At 40.7% G+C, this 17,110-nt stretch overlaps 1 protein-coding gene across 4 annotated transcripts in view; it reads right to left on the bottom strand.

Moving 5' to 3' along the window:
- Positions 1-17,110, bottom strand: part of APLF (aprataxin and PNKP like factor) — an 83,060-nt gene that overhangs the window by 20,585 nt on the left and 45,365 nt on the right. For all 4 annotated transcript variants that reach the window (XM_036262735.1, XM_036262737.1, XM_036262738.1 and 1 more), the window contains 2 exons: positions 7,071-7,423; positions 403-528 (listed from right to left, as the gene is read on the bottom strand). In XM_036262735.1, coding sequence (XP_036118628.1) covers positions 403-528; positions 7,071-7,423 — 479 coding nt within the window. The remainder of the gene's footprint in view (positions 1-402; positions 529-7,070; positions 7,424-17,110) is intronic.

The raw sequence follows: 17,110 nt of genomic DNA, 5'->3' as shown, positions 1-17,110 counted from the left end.
AGTGGTACCTTTACTTTTCTTATAGGATCTAGTTTCATGTGTAGGAAGAATGATGGAGTTGAGGGGTGGAGGTAACATTCTGAACTGATTTGTGTCACACTAAGGAGTCTGGATAGAGTGTACAATGGGATAGCATCGACAGCTTTTAAATTACATTATCTGCATTTTATAAAGTTAGAAATTAGAAGAATTTCAGGCATTTCTATGGTTAATAACTTCAATAGTATAGAATTATCTAAAAGAAATATTATAACCCTACCTATAATCCTAAAATGGAAAACCTATTTTCTATGGAAGTTTAAAAACTAAAAGTTAAAGGCTTGAGATGAGAACTGCAGGCATAAGTGAATAAATAATAGCGATTAAGGAGAACAGGTATGTAAATGCTTCAGGTTTACATACCTGTAACAAGATTCTCCATAAGGACATTCAGGCCGGTCATCAGCTTCATCTTGACACATGACTTGTACACCTCCATAATCACTATCACCAGGGTGACTGAAATGTTGAAAATGGACGGGATTCTTCCTATAAGGGTTATAAATATACTGTGAGAAAAAATAATTAATAGGCTACACGAGATTTCTAGATATGCTAAAAAAAATAATTTATAGGATATGGCAGGAAACCAAGAGGCACACACATCTGATTATTCCAGAATGTGAACTAATCTGCTACATTGTTAAAAACAAAGCTCATCACATATTCAGAACTCTCATGGTAACAGAATTAATGTCTGGTGACATATGGCAGGCCATGTACGTCAATAGACAATTTGCAAATAGTAATGTCTGGCTTAATAGAGGGATCTGGGTTCTCATATCTGCTTCTGCATTCAATCATTAACATTAAGAGATCATGTAGCCTCTGGAAAACTCTCCTGTACACTTGTGAGTGAGAGACTGAGAGTGAAAAAGGCACACACACAAAGGCTTAGTATTGTTATGAAAATGGTTTTACCCTTACAGATTTCCTATAAACTTCCTGGGAACCAGAACTTCTCAGGGATCTCTTGGCCATACTTTGAGAAGCGATGTTATAACGCAACATATTATTTTTGTCTGTTCTTGAATTTAAATGAAAACATATAGTATATACTTCGTTGAGAATGACTGTTTGTGTTTGCATGATTACTCTATATTGTTGCAGGTAGCAGTATTATATTTTCTTTACTGTGTAACATTCCATTATATGAAGCTGCTACAATTTATTTGTCCATTCAACTATTCATAGACCTTTGGGTCTGTTCAAGTTATTGGCTTTTATAAATAATACTGACATGAACATTCTACTTTTGGTATACATGTCTATGTATTTCTACATATGCAGAAAACTCTAAAGATTCCACAAAAAACAGTCCAAAGTAATACACTAATTCAGCAAAGTTGTTAAACAACAAAAAAATGTTCAAGTCAGTTCCATTTCTATACACTCATAATAAATAATCCCCAAAGAAAATTTAAAAACAATTTCATTATAATAACATTTAAAAAACATTTACAAATAAACTTAATCAAGGAGGTAAAAAACTTGTACAGTGGTTTAATTTCTATTAAAGAAGACACAAATAAAAACATCCCATGTTTATGGAATGGAAGGCTTAATATTGTTAAAGTGTCAAGATTATTATGCAAAATAAGTCAGAGAAAGACAAATATCACATGATCTCACTTATATGTAGAATCTAAAGAACAAAATAAACTGAAAAACAAAATAGAACCAGAGGCATGGATAAATGGAACAGACTGACAGATCTCAGAGGGGAGGAGGTTAGAGAAGAAGGGAGAAGATCAAAGAATATATATGCATATACACATAGCCCATGGACACAGGCAATAATGTGGTGAAGGCCTGGGCAGAACAGGGTGGAAGGAAGCAAAGCAGGGGAAAATGGGGAATGTCTGTAATAGAGTCAACAATAATAATTAAAAAAAAAGTATGAATACCATATGGTAATAAATATTTCTTTTAATTTGAAAAACAAAAGATGTCATAAATTAATCAATTTAAAAAAATAAAAAAACAACAAAGATGTCAAACTACCCAAAGCAATCTACAGATACAATGCAATCGCTATCAAAATTCCAATGGCATTTTTTTTTTTTTTTTTTTGAGAAATTCATAAGGGATTTCAAGGAACTCTAAATAGCCAAAGCAATCTTTAAAAAGAATGAAGTTGGCCCTGGCCGGTTTGGCTCAGCGGCTAGAGCATCGACCTGCGGTCCTGAGAGACCCGGGTTCGGTTCCCGCTAAGGGCATGTACCTCGGTTGCAGTTTGTCCCCGGCCCTGATTGGTCGTGCAGTGGCAGCCACTCGATGTGTCCCTTTCACGTCGATGTTTCTCTCTCTCTCCCTCTCTCTCCCTCCAACTCTATCTGTACAAAAAATGGAAAAATGTCCTCGGGTGAGGATAAAAACAAAACAAACACACACAAAAAGAATGGATATAAGACTTGAAAAGACATTTTTCCAAAGAAAATATACAAATGGCCAACCATCATATAAAAGAAGCTCAGCTCACTAATTAACAGGGAAATATACATCAAAAACACAATAATCTATTACACCTCCCATCCATTATGATGGATGGCTACTACTTTTAAAAAACACACACACAGAAAAGGATGTGGGAAAATTAGAACCTTTGTGCATGTTGTCAGAAACATAAAATGGTGTAGTTGGTATGGAAATGGTATGATGGCTCCTCAAAATATTAAAAATAGAATTACCATATTATCCAGTAATTCCACTTCTGCATAAATATCCAAAAGAATTGAAAGCAGGATTTCAAAGAGTCATCTGTACACCCACATTCACAGTGGCATTATTCTCAAGAGCCAAGAGATGAAAGAAACCCAAGTGTCCATTGACAGATAGACAGGTAAACAAAATGTGATCTATACATACAATAGAATATTACTGAGCTTTAAAAAGGCAGGAAATTATGGCATATGCTACAACATGGATAGACATCAAGGACATTATGTTCAATGAAATAAGCCAATCACAAAATGACAAATATTGTATAATTCCAATTCTATAAAGTATCTACAGTAGTCAAATTTTACTTGCTTTAATACCCAAACACTTCTGTGATATATATATATGTTTTATTTATTTATTTTTTAAAGGGAGAGAGATAGAAACATGGATGTGAGAGAAATACATCAATTGGCTGCCTCCTGCACACCTACTGGGGATTGAGCCAGCAACCCGGGCATGTGCCCGGACAGAGAACCAAACCAGGACCTCTGAGCCCATGGGACAACACTCAATCCAATGAGCCACCATGGCCAGGCTTCACATATTTTAATTTCATGTATTTTTACACAACACAAATATTATTATTGTTTTACATAGTCGATATTCATTTATACATATGTTCATATTTTCCATCTTGAATGTCTATGCTTCCATTAGGGATGCTCCTGCTTGGCAAACACTGAACTGCATTTTTGTTGCCTACGTCCCATGAGACTGCCCAAAACTCTAGCTGGCCTCAACCTGAAACCCTAAAACACTGGCAAATGTCACAAGGAGAAAAGAAACCTCAAAGTCCTGGCTGCCTTTCATGTTCGCAAACATGAATGTTCAGCTTTCTTAGTTGTTCTCAGTGGGAAGTCTGGTCTTCAACAAGATACTCCACATTTACCAAGTGAAAACTTTACTGTATACACTATTAACTCTTCCATAATTTACATGACTCCATATTAAGATAAAAGCTACAAGTTGAAATTAAAGCATAAATTTCTTACATGCTAATAAGAGATTTCACTTCTGCCCAAATTTCTGCTATTAAGCAGAAAAACTAAATGAGCCCAAAAGAATAAACATTTCAAAAGATATTTTTTGTAAGCAACAGCTGCTACAAATAAAGTTAAATGCTATTTTGTTACTTTGTTTCACAAAGGATTGAAATAAGATGCAACTGCTTTAGACATGCTGAATTTGAAGGGGACATAGTGGTGAACATCTGCATCTAAAATTCAGTACAGAAATCTGTGTTGGAGATACAGATTTGGGAGTCAATACCAAGATATCAAGGGATTAAAAAAGACTACCCTTAAGGAGAAATTTTCTATGAAGAGAGACTAAACATGTAAATAAATAATTAGAAATCAACGATTAAATATTAAATATTATATTGAATGTCAAATATTAAAAATTGTATGCAGGAAAATGTTGCATAGATTAGGAATGAGCAATTTGGGGAAGAGTGGGCATGTCAGAAAAGGGTTCAGAAAGAAGCTGACTGTAAGCAAGCTCTTTAAGCAGGTCAGGAGCAGGAGAAAGGGAACAGCATGTCCAATAAAACAGCATGGTGCACGCGGAGAATTAGCAGATCTTTTGGACTGGCCTAAGAAACCCAGACTTCAGTCGCTAAAAGATTCTATGTAGGAAAGTGAAATCTCTCTTCTTTTTTATCTTTGTTTTTATTTTCTTAGCCAGATCACTCAGGCAACAATGAGGAATATGAATCTGAGGAAAAGTGGAGATTTAGGAGATTATTCACATGTCCCAGAGAGAATACAGCATGAAAAAAAGTAGTGGCATTGAGGCAGGAGAAGAGATGCATTTAAATGACTACGATGTACACCTATAACAAGAACGCAATATATGCTATTTTTCTCCTTTATTACAAATATATATTTTGTTTTCAGGATGTCAGTGGAAATACTTCTTAGGTAATAATTACACATATCAAAATTATTTAAAAATTAAAATAATTATTCCGAAACTATGACTGATTCAAACGAACATGTATCATCATCAAGGATGAATAAATTTATTAAGATCTTGATAAAGCATTCAATCACCTTTAACAAAGAAAAATGTCAGTGTTAAATACCGTTATGTACTGAATTGTGTCCCCCACTACCATGGTTCCAAATTCATACGTTGAAGCCCTAACCCCCGGTGTGACTATATTTGGAGACAGGGCCTTTAAAGAGGTAATTCAGATTAAATAAAGTCATGAAGGCAGGGCCTCAGTCCAATGACTGGTGTCCTCACGATGAAGAGATGCCAGGGATGTGCATGGACACAGAAAAGGCCATGTAAGGTCACAAGGAAAAGGAGGCCATCTGCAAGCCAATGAGGGAGGGCTCAGGAGAAACTAAACCTGCCAACACCTGGATCTTGGACTTCCAGCCTCCAGAATCATGAAATAATCCATTTGTGTTGCTTAAGCCACCCAGTCTGTGGTATTTTGTGATGGCAACCCCAGTGAACCAATACAAATACCAAATAGAATTTTTCAAAACTCCAAACTCATAAAAGGTTTATATACTTCCATTCTACAAGTTCCACATATGGAACTAAGACCATTTAAAAATATACAAACTGAATAAATGCATAAATTCTAACCATTGAAATTGAAAAATATTGTTATTCAAGTGCTAAAATGGCAAGGCATTTGAAAGAGAGATGTGAATGTGAAGTTAACAGAATATGATATTAACACACTATCGCATAGGAGACAACAAACTCTACTGGAATGTATCCATAAGATATTTGATTTCACAAGTTGGAATGGCAAGTAACTACTTCTGAAATAGGAGTGCATAATTATAAACACTCTAGTATAAACATTATAGATGAAACAATAGTCTAAAGCTAAGGGATAATAATTTGAATTTACAAAATATAAAATTAGAAAATATAGTGCAATGTTATCAAATGAGGTAAGTATAGAAGTAACCAATCAATCCAGGAAATACATATTTAGATGTTTTAGAAGGCATCATGGTGATTCAACAGCACCATTAGAAAAATATAGAGGAAAATGCACAAGTATAATAAGATGCCTAAACACAACCTAAAATTCTCTTGATAGCTATGATGTATACAACAACTATTTATAAAGCTGTCTTTCTAATATTTAAATAAGACACTAAAGCCCTGGCTGATGTGGCTCAGTAGCTGGCGTGCACTGAAGGGTCTTGGGTTTGATTCTCAGTCCAGGGTATATACCTGGGTTGTGGGTTCGATCCCTGGTCCCAGTCAGGGCATGTGAAGATGGCGACCAATTTATGTGTCTCTCTCACATCAATGTTTTTCTCTCCCTCTCTCTCTCTAAAAATCAATGAAAAAAATATCCTTGCCCTGGCTGGTTTGCCTCAGTGGTTAGAGCAATGGCCCACAGACCGAAGAGTCTTGGATTCGATTCCTAGTCAAAGCATGTATCTCGGTTGCAAATTCGATCCCCAGCCCCAGTCCAGGTCGTGCAGGAATCAACCAATTGATGTGTCTCTCTCACATTTATGTTTCTGTCTCTCATTTGCTCCCTCCCTTCTTTCCACTCTATCTAAAAATCAATAGAAAAATATCCTCAGGTGAGAATTAAAAATATAAATAAAATAAAAATAAATATATCCTCGGATGAGGATTAACCAAATACATTAAATAAATGAGTAAGACACCAAATAAGCCGGTATTTGGGTGATTCGATTTTTAAGTCTGGATTCCCCAGTTCAGATCCTTGCATTAACCAGCATGTCTACATATGAAACATTTAATTCTTTTTTTTTTTTATTGATTAATTTTTGTTACAGATGATTCTCCCCCCCCCCCGATTTCCCCCTCCCCCTCCCCTCCCTGCCCCTTCCCCAGATTGTTGTCCATGTCCACTGTTCATGCATACATGCGTATAAGTTCTGTGGTTCATCCCTCCCCCACCTCCCCACTCCTTAGGGGATTGTCAGTCTGTGCCCTGCTTCCGCGTCTCTGGGACTACCCCATTCCTCAAACTGTTATGTTCATTATATTCCACAAATCAGTGAGATCATATGAAATTTGTCTTTCTCTGTTTGGTTTGTTTCACTTAGTATGATACTTTCCAGGTCCCTCCATGTAGTCTGAAACATTTAATTCTTAAATCCCTCTAGCAGGAGTGGCAGCATTTGTAGGAATGCACACCAAGAAAGTACAAACCAAGTAGACATGTGAAAAAGCTCCTAACTTTTAGGCCAATGTGTTTTATTAGGTTTTTAATAGACGATAACATGTATCTAAATAGCAACATGCCACTGAAATAATGGAATTATATGCTACCTATAATTTCACTTTACCTGTAGCAGTTTGCCCCATACATGCAGGATGTCCTCTTGACCTTGTTCTCTTCTGGACCTTGCAGAACTGAATCAGCTGCCTTGGCATGCAGAGTTTCAGGGTCGGAGGGATCACAGCTGGACTCGGAATGAGAGCCTTGAGACTCACCATGGAAGGACTTGCCTTGGGCACTTGAACCGCTCTCAGAACAGCTCACTGCCTCTTCTTTATTCAGCGTTCCTTTAGTGGTGACTTTGTGTTCAGAAACCTTACCAAGTTCCTCTACTGGGATTTCATTTTTCTGTGCATTAGTTTTTGTATTATTCATATCTGTGTTACTTAATGTGATTGCAGAAACTGATTGTGGCATTTCCTATTAGACAAATCAGGAAAAAAAAGAAATGTTGTTTTAAAAGAAATATGTAAATTTAAGCCTAAAAGCATGGAACAAGATTCGTGCAATATGTATATTTTTAAAACTTTAAGATTTACTTCAAAGTTATTTAAAAATTCCATTTTCTATGTCTCTAGTTAATAACCTTAAAACAATATACAGTTATTAGAAAAGAATGATGTGAATAAAAGTTTCAGTTTAACCAATTAGAGGTGTTTTGAACCAGGTAACTATTCTCATTAGCGCTACAGAACCTTTTAAAGTTGTACTTACTGCCAGCAACAAAGAATCAACCTAGTCCTACACTATTAAAAATGACCTCTTACTCACTAACACTTTGTTTGGAGTGAAAACACTGCTCAGATACCCCCAAGTCCTCCTGGGAACCATATCTAGGAAGCGATGACAACATACCAGATACATATGAATGTTCACCTCCATGTATAGCTAAAGACCCATGTATACTGGCTGCCATCTGGAAAAAGCTAGTTTTGATATTACTTGATACCTACCAGCTCCAATTTCTTGAGAAGTGTGTGTGTGCATAGTGTGCTTTATTCCCCAGAGTGATACATGCTGCCATGGGCTGGGCTTGGGCTGATGCCCCCACATGTTCAGAACTGAATAAAGTGGGTCTCTGAGAAGAAGTCTCATTCGCCTGGATGTGGAGAGGGGACAGGGAGGGTGGAGATGGGCATTACGACCAGGGCATGTGTTCAGCCCTGTGCTGGTTCCAGAGGAATGCTGGGAGATGAGGCAGCTCTCCAGGCGGTCGCTTCCAGGCAGGGGTGCCTGCCGAGCTTGGACAGCCTTCGGTACCGTGTCTTCTCGCTGAGCATCTGGGCTCTCCTGGCCCAGGCAGGCCCCCTGCTGCAGGCAGGCTTACTCCAGCCATCGTCCTCTTCACCAGCTCTGCCTGCTCTGGGTCTGTAGGACTAGAGCTGTGAGTGCTCGATGCTGTAGCTCCCGCCTCATCTTCACCCTCACTCTCTAATGGCGGGTCTGGCAAATGAAGCCTCAGGGCCTGGATCCGATACTGGATGTTGGCAACTACATCTTCTCCATTCCCCACTGATGCCAGCTCCACCTCCTCCGGTTCAGGATCTTGGTTCAGGATCTTGGTTCAGGGGCTGGCAGAAGTAGCCAGCTGGGCCTGCCCCGGTTCCTCCTGCTCTTCCTCAGGCTTCTCACCGCTCCAATCCCTAGTGCTTTCTGTAGGGCCCTGGTGCGGCCCTCGTTCCTCCAACTGATTGGGGAAGATACACTCAGAGCCCATAGTGTCTCCTCCCAGAACTACTGCTGCCATCCAGACAGGGGCTGCTCAGAGCCCAGGGCCGAACCCACACCTTCACTTATAGAAGATATTGTTAACATGACTTCTTTTGTATTAATTACTTGTATTTTATTTTTTTTTATTTTTTAAAGAAATACAGTATGTAACTAAAATACCACCCAACTGACTAAATACCTTATAAATGGAACCTAAGTCTTATAATGTTTCTCCTAATAAATAACCTACAGGAAAAGTAATCATTTGGTTACCTCTCAGAGCTGACCCTCAGCTGGTAACATTTATACCACATTCCTCTAAAACACACTTTTCACCCCAATCTCATCTCCCTCTGCCACAGGACCAACTGACAGCCCAGAGCCTAGAACTCTGGGTGGGATAAGGCGATCCTAACCCACCTCCCCACTGGGAAGTCTCCCACTGGGTCACCCATCACAGGGTTTTTTCCACTGCTTATTCAGGTACTAATAGGGTAGGTAGGTCAGCAAATCCACTGGCTAAAGAGATGCCCAATTAAATGCCACTCTCTCGTTCCTGTTGGCACCTCTAAACTTCACTTTATAAGATAAAAGGACACAGCTGGGGAAGAAGTTAAATTAGAATGCATTCTTACTATGAAACACCATGAGGAGGCTGAAAAAGAAAAGTCTCTATGTATTTTTATTTTTATTTATTGACTTGAGAGTGAGAGAGGAAGAAAGGGAGAAAGGGAAGAAGGGAGGGAGGGAGAGGAGAAACAGTCAGACAGACACTGATATGTTATTCTACTTATTTATGCATTCATTGGTTAATTTTTGTATGTGCCCTGACCAGGGATTGAATCTGCAACCTTGGCCTGTCGGGACAATGCTCTAACCAGCTGAGCTACCCGGCCAGGGATATATTTTCTTTTTTTTTTATCCTCACCTGAAGATATTTTTCTATTTATCTTCAGATATAGTGGGAGGGAGAGAGCGAGAAACACTGATGTGAGAGGGACACATCGACTCGCTGCCTCCCGCATGACCCCAACCAAGGCCAGGGACCAAACCACAACCAAGGTACATGCCCTTGGCCAGAATCAAACCCGCGACTCATTGGTCCATGAGCCGACGTTCTACTGCGTAGCCAAACAGGCCAGGGCCAGGGCTGTATTTCTTTTTTATTAAACAAGAACAATATATATAACATCATGACTCCATTTAGCATTTAAAATTTTTTCCTAAATAGCTATGTGTGTACTTGTATAAACCCAAATGAAAAGGTTTAGGATACAAATAAAAATATTAATAAGACAATGGGATTGAGGGATGAGGCAATTCAAGATATTCACTTTTTATTCCACATGCTTCTAAATATTCAGGATTTTTTGTATTGTTTTGTTTTTTCACAATAAGCATGTATTATTTTGTTATTTAAAAATAAAAAATAAAAAAACAAAGAAAAAGAAATGAAATATAAGACATTAAATGTTTGGCATCATATTTCAACTCCCTCTACTTCCACAAAATATAAAGGATCTGGTTTTTAAAATATCTTCACAAGTGCCCTGGCTGGTTTGGCTCAGCAGTTAGAGCATCTGCCCACAGACCAAAGAGTCACAGGTTTGATTCCAGTCAAGGGCATGTACCTCTGTTGCTGTTCAGTCTCTGGCCCTGGTCGGGGTCGTGTGGGAGGCAGTCAGTCGCTGTGTCTCTCTCAAGTCGATGTTTCTCTCTGTCTCTCCCTCCCACACTCCCTCCCACTCTGTCTGAAGATAACTGGAAAAAAATATATCCTCGGATTTAAAAAAAATAGTAATAAAATATCTTCACAAGAAATACATTTAACACATTAATTTATTTTAAAGGATAAAAAAATGATAAAGTCATAGATATCAATTCTATGGGTCAGGGGGTTCTCAGATATACTATTTTAAGAGTCACAAGCTGGAATTCATAATGTTCTTTATGGAACTCCATGAAATATTGATATCAGTAGACCCTTGGCATTCAAGAATTTAACAATCATGGTTTCAATTATTTATAAATGATCCCAAAAACCCATTACATGCAGTAATTTGTAAGTTTGCTGAGACATAAATTTCTACCGTGCCAATTACAAAGCTTAGGAGCCAGAGCAAGCGACTGAGGGAGCAGGAAAAATGGAAGGTGCTCTGTACTTGGAAGTAGGGGAGAGGCAGAGAGCTCCATATTTTATAAGTACCCACACAGCTTATTTCTTAGATTATATGAGAAGATGAAGAATGAAGTGTGGGAGGTTAGAGATTCATTATAGAGAGGCCAGATCTCCTACACCATAAAAATACATGCTAGAGACCTCAGGGATCGAGGAGCATGGAGTTCATGGAAGGTGAGGAGCATGGAGTTCATGGAAGGTGACCTTGGTGCTTGGAGGCAGCTGGAATGTATTATTAAGGCTAGTAAGATAATCCATTAACTTGCCCTTCCATCCCTCAACCATCTGACGTTTTCATGTACTACAAGGGACAGGATAAAGAACTTCCTCCTGCCCTGGCCGGTTTGGCTCAGCGGTTAGAGTGCCCGCCTGCGGTCCGGAGAGACCCGGGTTCGGTTCCCGCTAAGGGCATGTACCTTGGTTGCAGTTTGTCCCCAGCCCTGGTTGGTCGTGCGGCCACTCGATGTGTCCCTTTCACATCGATGTTTCTCTCTCTCTCTCTTCCTCTCTCTCCCTCCCACTCTGTCTGTACAAAAAATGGAAAAATGTCCTCGGGTGAGGATAAAAAAAAAAGAACTTCCTCCTAACATAATTCAATGTTGTTTCCAAGCTGCCCTTAGAAAGAATATCTGTGCTAATAAGTTGCCTTAAAAGTCCCACATCAATCCCATTAGCACCCACATGCTAAAGACTAAGAATCCTAACCTCTAGTTCCAAGTTCACTCTTGAGCTTCCAACTCATATATTTATTCAACCACTATCTAGACATTTCTTCTCCAATATCCAATGCACCTCAAACTCAAACTGTCACAACTGAAATCCTCCCTCTGTATACTGAACCTCAGTCGTGGATAAACATAATTTGTCCATTCATTCTTGCCAGAACCTTGGAAGTCTATCTTTCCCTCCTTCTTTCCTTTACTTTCCCCAGATCAGAGCAACAAGTACTGCAGTTCTGCTTCCTAAATGTTTCTCTAATCCAATGCCTTTGAATCATCCTTAATGTTACTGCCTTGGGTTCCATTCTCTCTTTTTTTAAATCCTCATCCGAGGACACTTCTTCCATTTATCCTCAGACAGAGTCGGGGGGGGGGGGGTGAACATCGATGTGATAGAGATACACTGACTGGCTGTCTCCCACACAACCCTGACCAGGGCCAGGGACCAAACCGCTACCGAGATACATGCCCTTGACCAGAATGGAACCTGCGACTCTTTGGTCCTCAGGCTGATGCTGTAACTGCTGAGCCAAATCGGCCAGGACATCTTTATTTCTTGACTGTGTTAATACCCTATTCTCCTCCCCTTGCACTGTCTTTTATATTGTTTTCTTCCAATCTCTCCTCTGCAGAGCTGCCAGGATTATCTCCGTGGCTGAAAACATCTCAAGATCCTCCCTCTACGAATCAGTCCCCACAGCTGGCTTCACTCTCATCTCACACTGACACCCAGCTTTGCACTAGGAACTCTAAAAACAATAGTTGCCGGCAAAGCATGTGCATCCCCCCTGTTCCTATACCTGCCGCCCCATCTACCTGGGGTGGACTCCTACCTCTACCTCTTTTGCACATGGGTCATTCCTACTGCTCTTCTGTTAAGATTCAGCTCTATAATTTCTTTTAGAAACCCTTCCCCAGGAATCCTCCAGCTGGCTTAGGTAGCTCTCTTGAAAACTCTCATAAAAATTGGTGTGTGGCCACATTATTTTATGATTTGAATCATGTCTGCCACAAGACTATGAGCTCCTTATTAACTGTCTTATTCATCTTTTAATTCCTGACTCTGGCATACTTACTGCCTTGCATGTAACAGAAAGCTTGTTTAGTGAAATGATTATTAGAATAATCTTTGAAGTAAAAAAATCAGATTTTGAATATCAGCTTTGCCATTTCTTAACCTTTGACCTTGAAAAAGTTGATTTAAACTCTCAAACCCTCAGGTCTCTTAATACATAAATCAGAGATATAATCAACCTACTTTTCACAATTTTCTAAAAATTAAATGAAATAATATCTTAGTGCTGGGTCTTAGCCCAGAATAAGAACTCACCAAGTAGTTGTGTTTTTTTGTTTTTATTTGTTATTGCTAATAGTATAATTAATGCCATTATATTACTACCATTAATGAATGCTTATTGAGTGCGTGAAAGATAAATGAAAAGATGTTTCTATGGGACTGATCAGAGGTAAGCTATAAATGGTACTAACTCAAATGATCAATCAAGAGCAAAGAGTATAAAATTCCTGGATACAGTAAACCAATAGGAGCTCTGCGGAACACGGCCTTTCCTAAGAAATACCTGTGTGAATAAGCATTATGGTCTTCATTTCCCGCTATTTCCCTGAAGAAAAACGAGTGAAGACTCCACAGCAGGCGTCTGTATGCAGAGAAACGGGATACTTGACAGCTAGCTTATTTGCTTCAGCGACTACTGTCAGAGGGAAGCTGCGTGGAGAGGACAGAGCAGGCAGTGTATCTGGAAAAGGCTCTCATCGCCAAAGCATCCACCTCCACATATACTCTGAAGGAAGTATCTGCAAGTTTGCTTCCAAAGAATATGGTAAATGAGAGCTCTCCAGTGCCGAGTGTTCTCCCCTGGGAGGCAGACCCTCATTCTATTAGCCGGCTTTCACAGATACGCACCACTGCCTCAAACCAAGGCCAACCTCCCTTCCTGTCCCCAACTGTCGCATCTACTGCTTCTCTCCGCTCTGTTGAGAACATTCTCAGTATCTCCTCCTTGGGATTCTGTTAGTCATCAGGCTTGTTAATTCTATCTCCAAAATGTCTCTCACATTTCTCTACTTCTCTCTGGTCCCAATGCCACCATCCAGTTCAGGCTTTCATGCCTTGTGGCCTCCTGTGACGGTTTCTTAGGCAGTTCCTGCCTCCGTCTTACATATCACTGCTGCACACTCCTAACCTCATAACTCTCATTCAAAACCCTTCAAAAAGTCTCTGAAGCCATCAAGTACTGTCCTAATTGCTTATTTAATCTGGCTTTCAGGCACCATCCTGATTTGTTCTGTAGCTTCCTCCCCAGCTCTCGCCCATCCATATCCACACACACCCATGCACACAGGCACAAGACACTGCAGTGCAGACCGACACCCATGGACCGCACACACTTTCCTGCCTCCACACATATCCATGCACAAAGGCACAAGACGCTGCAGTGTAGACCGACATCCATGGACCGCACACACTTTCCTGCCTCCACACACACCCATACACACAGGCACAAGACACTGCAGTGCAGACCGACACCCATGGACCACACACACTTTCCTGCCTCCACACACATCCATGCACACAGGCACAAGACACTGCAGTGCAGACTGACATCCATGGACCGCACACACTTTCCTGCCTCCACACATATCCATGCACAAAGACACAAGACACTGCAGTGTAGACCAACATCCATGGACCGCACACACTTTCCTGCCTCCACACACACCCATGCACACAGGCACAAGACACTGCAGTGCAGACTGACATCCATGGACCGCACACACTTTCCTGCCTCCACACACACCCATGCACACAGGCACAAGACACTGCAGTGTAGACCGACACCCATGGACCACACACACTTTCCTGCCTCCACACACACCCATGCACACAGGCACAAGACACTGCAGTGCAGACTGACATCCATGGACCGCACACACTTTCCTGCCTCCACACATATCCATGCACAAAGACACAAGACGCTGCAGTGTAGACCAACATCCATGGACCGCACACACTTTCCTGCCTCCACACACACCCATGCACACAGGCACAAGACACTGCAGTGCAGACCGACATCCATGGCCCGCACACACTTTCCTGCCTCGGCACCTGTGCTCGGAAACGATGCCCTTCACTATAGTTCTCTTCACCAAACCAACTTGCTAACAGGCCAGCCATCTTTCAACACCTATCTCAAATACCTCCTCCAAATGAAGTTAAATAAGCGTGTTTCCTCTCCCCTGCTTACTGTGTACCCCGATGTTCCCAACCACTTCAAGCTTCCTCTTTTGTTAGGTTGATCTTGACCAACCTAAAAAAACTACCAGATTTTCCTCCTCTCTGAATTTATCCAAATCTAACTATAGATTAAAAAATAAAATACCACTTATTTCCTCCTACACCTCTTTCCAGCATTCATTTAATTATGAATGGACACATGATCCAAAAAGGGGTAATAATACTACCTCACCTTTCTGACCACTATGAATGATTAAAGTGGAGATTCCATAATCCAAGTCCTTAGAATTTAACACTGAAGCAACCAGACTCTTTTCTTTCTCTTAACTTAAAAAACTGGAAGACATGAGCCTAAAGCTACCTGTGACCATGCTGTACACCATGTGAAAAAAGGCTGCCAATAGCAGTGAAGAATAATTCAAGAAGCAACAATAAGAAAACTATATATAGACCAACCTGATTTTTGTTGTTGTTGTTACTCCTCACCCGAGAATATTTTTCCATTGATTCTTAGAGAGGGTGAAAGGGATGAAGGGTGAGAGGAGAGGAGAAAGAGAGAGAGAGAGAGAGAGAGAGAGAAATATCGACGCAAAGGAGACACATCAATTGGTTGCCTCCCGCATGACCCCGGAAGGAATCTGCAACCAAGGTACATGCCCTTGACCAGGAATCGAACCTGTGACTCTCTGGTCTGAGGGCCAACATTGTAACCACTGAGATAAATTCACCAGGACTAGACCAACCTGACTTTGATCAAGTCTCTGGCTGGTCCCTATGATCTATAGTTCCTGCTGTTTTTCTTTACATTCTGGAAACTGAATTATTTCTGTATCTTTGTGTGGTAGATAGTCATCAAAGATAGCTGCCAATAATCCCACCCATTCCTTTATGCACAAATCACTTCATTGGTCACGTGGAGTTTTATCTCCTCCCCCCGAATCTAGGCTGACAGTGGTAACTTGCTCTGACCGAAAGAATGCAGCAGTTTCAGTACTGGGCCTCAAGTAACCTGAAAGCTTCTCCTTTCACTCTCTTGAGATCCAGCTGTTAGGCAAAGATTCTCAGTTTAAACTACTTAGTGGTTAAGTGGAAGGAGGGAGGCCCCCCAGCCCCCAGCCAATCCATCAACCCTTGCTGGGGCACCCTTCATGTGGGTGAAGCCACCATGGATGCTCCGGCCTCAGCTGAGCTCCCAGCTGAATGCAGCCAAGCTGACACCAAAACAGTGTCCTAAAAGAACTTCCTGGCTGAGCCCAGCCAACTCACAGATGATAGGAAACAATAAATCATTGTCTTGTTAAGCAACTAAGTGCTGGGGTAGCCTGTTTCCCAGCAATAGACAGCTGACACACTTTATTATGCGTAAGTTGATCCAGTTGGGCTTTCTTCTGTCATTTACAACTCAGTCCTAACTAGATTGTATACAGGACATATCACTCTTTCCGTTAAAGTTCATAAATTCAAGCACCCTCGTTTTCACTCCCAAATTAGACAACTGCATGACTGGTAAGGGGCTACAGAAAGATGTAAGAAAACTGATGAAAAATGAACTATTTCAGAGCAATTTTCTGCATTATCAGAAGTTACTAGAGTAACAAAACTCTTGTAGACGGTCTAACATGTATGATAAAAAAATCCATCGTACCCAAAATGAAAAAATCTATGTTTGAGGCCCAAGGTCTCTAGCAATGTGCTCTTGGGCCCCAGTTACCTCCAAGGCGTTAAATGATGGTACATCAGTAGCTCACAACCTTGCATGCACGTTAAAATTGAAAAGCTTTATTTTAAATAACACGAATGTGCAGTGGCACAGACCAAATGCATCAGAATCTCGGGAGTAGGCCCAGTGCAGGAAAGGTGATTTCTGCACCTTCTCTCTACCTCCTTTCTCACTCTTCCCCTGGAGAATGAGACTGATTCTTTCCAAGTAAATCGACCCAAGTCTACTCTGCAGACCTGGCCAAATTGTTCTTAGTCCCTTGTAACTGGCAATCTCATGCCATTAAAGTAAAAATAGGAGGCCCAGCCTCCTGGTTTCACTCTTTTTAACTTTCCCTCGCAGATACCCCTCAGGGCCAGCTGCAAACCAGCGTTAACACTGAAAGTGGGTGGGGACGCAGGGTGGGGTTTGGAAAGGTTTCCTTGGGTCTCAGTCTAAGTCATCGTCTCTGGCCCAGCTGTACCAGACAGCCTGCAGAAAGGGTTAGGAAATGGTTATGAAACCTTGAGCCCTGTTTCTCCTG

This window comes from Molossus molossus, unplaced genomic scaffold, assembly GCF_014108415.1.
Source record: "Molossus molossus isolate mMolMol1 unplaced genomic scaffold, mMolMol1.p scaffold_m16_p_15, whole genome shotgun sequence".
Taxonomy (NCBI): domain Eukaryota; kingdom Metazoa; phylum Chordata; class Mammalia; order Chiroptera; family Molossidae; genus Molossus; species Molossus molossus.
The sequence above is the reverse complement of the archived record's forward strand: the minus strand, read 5'-3'. Positions and strand labels throughout refer to the sequence as shown.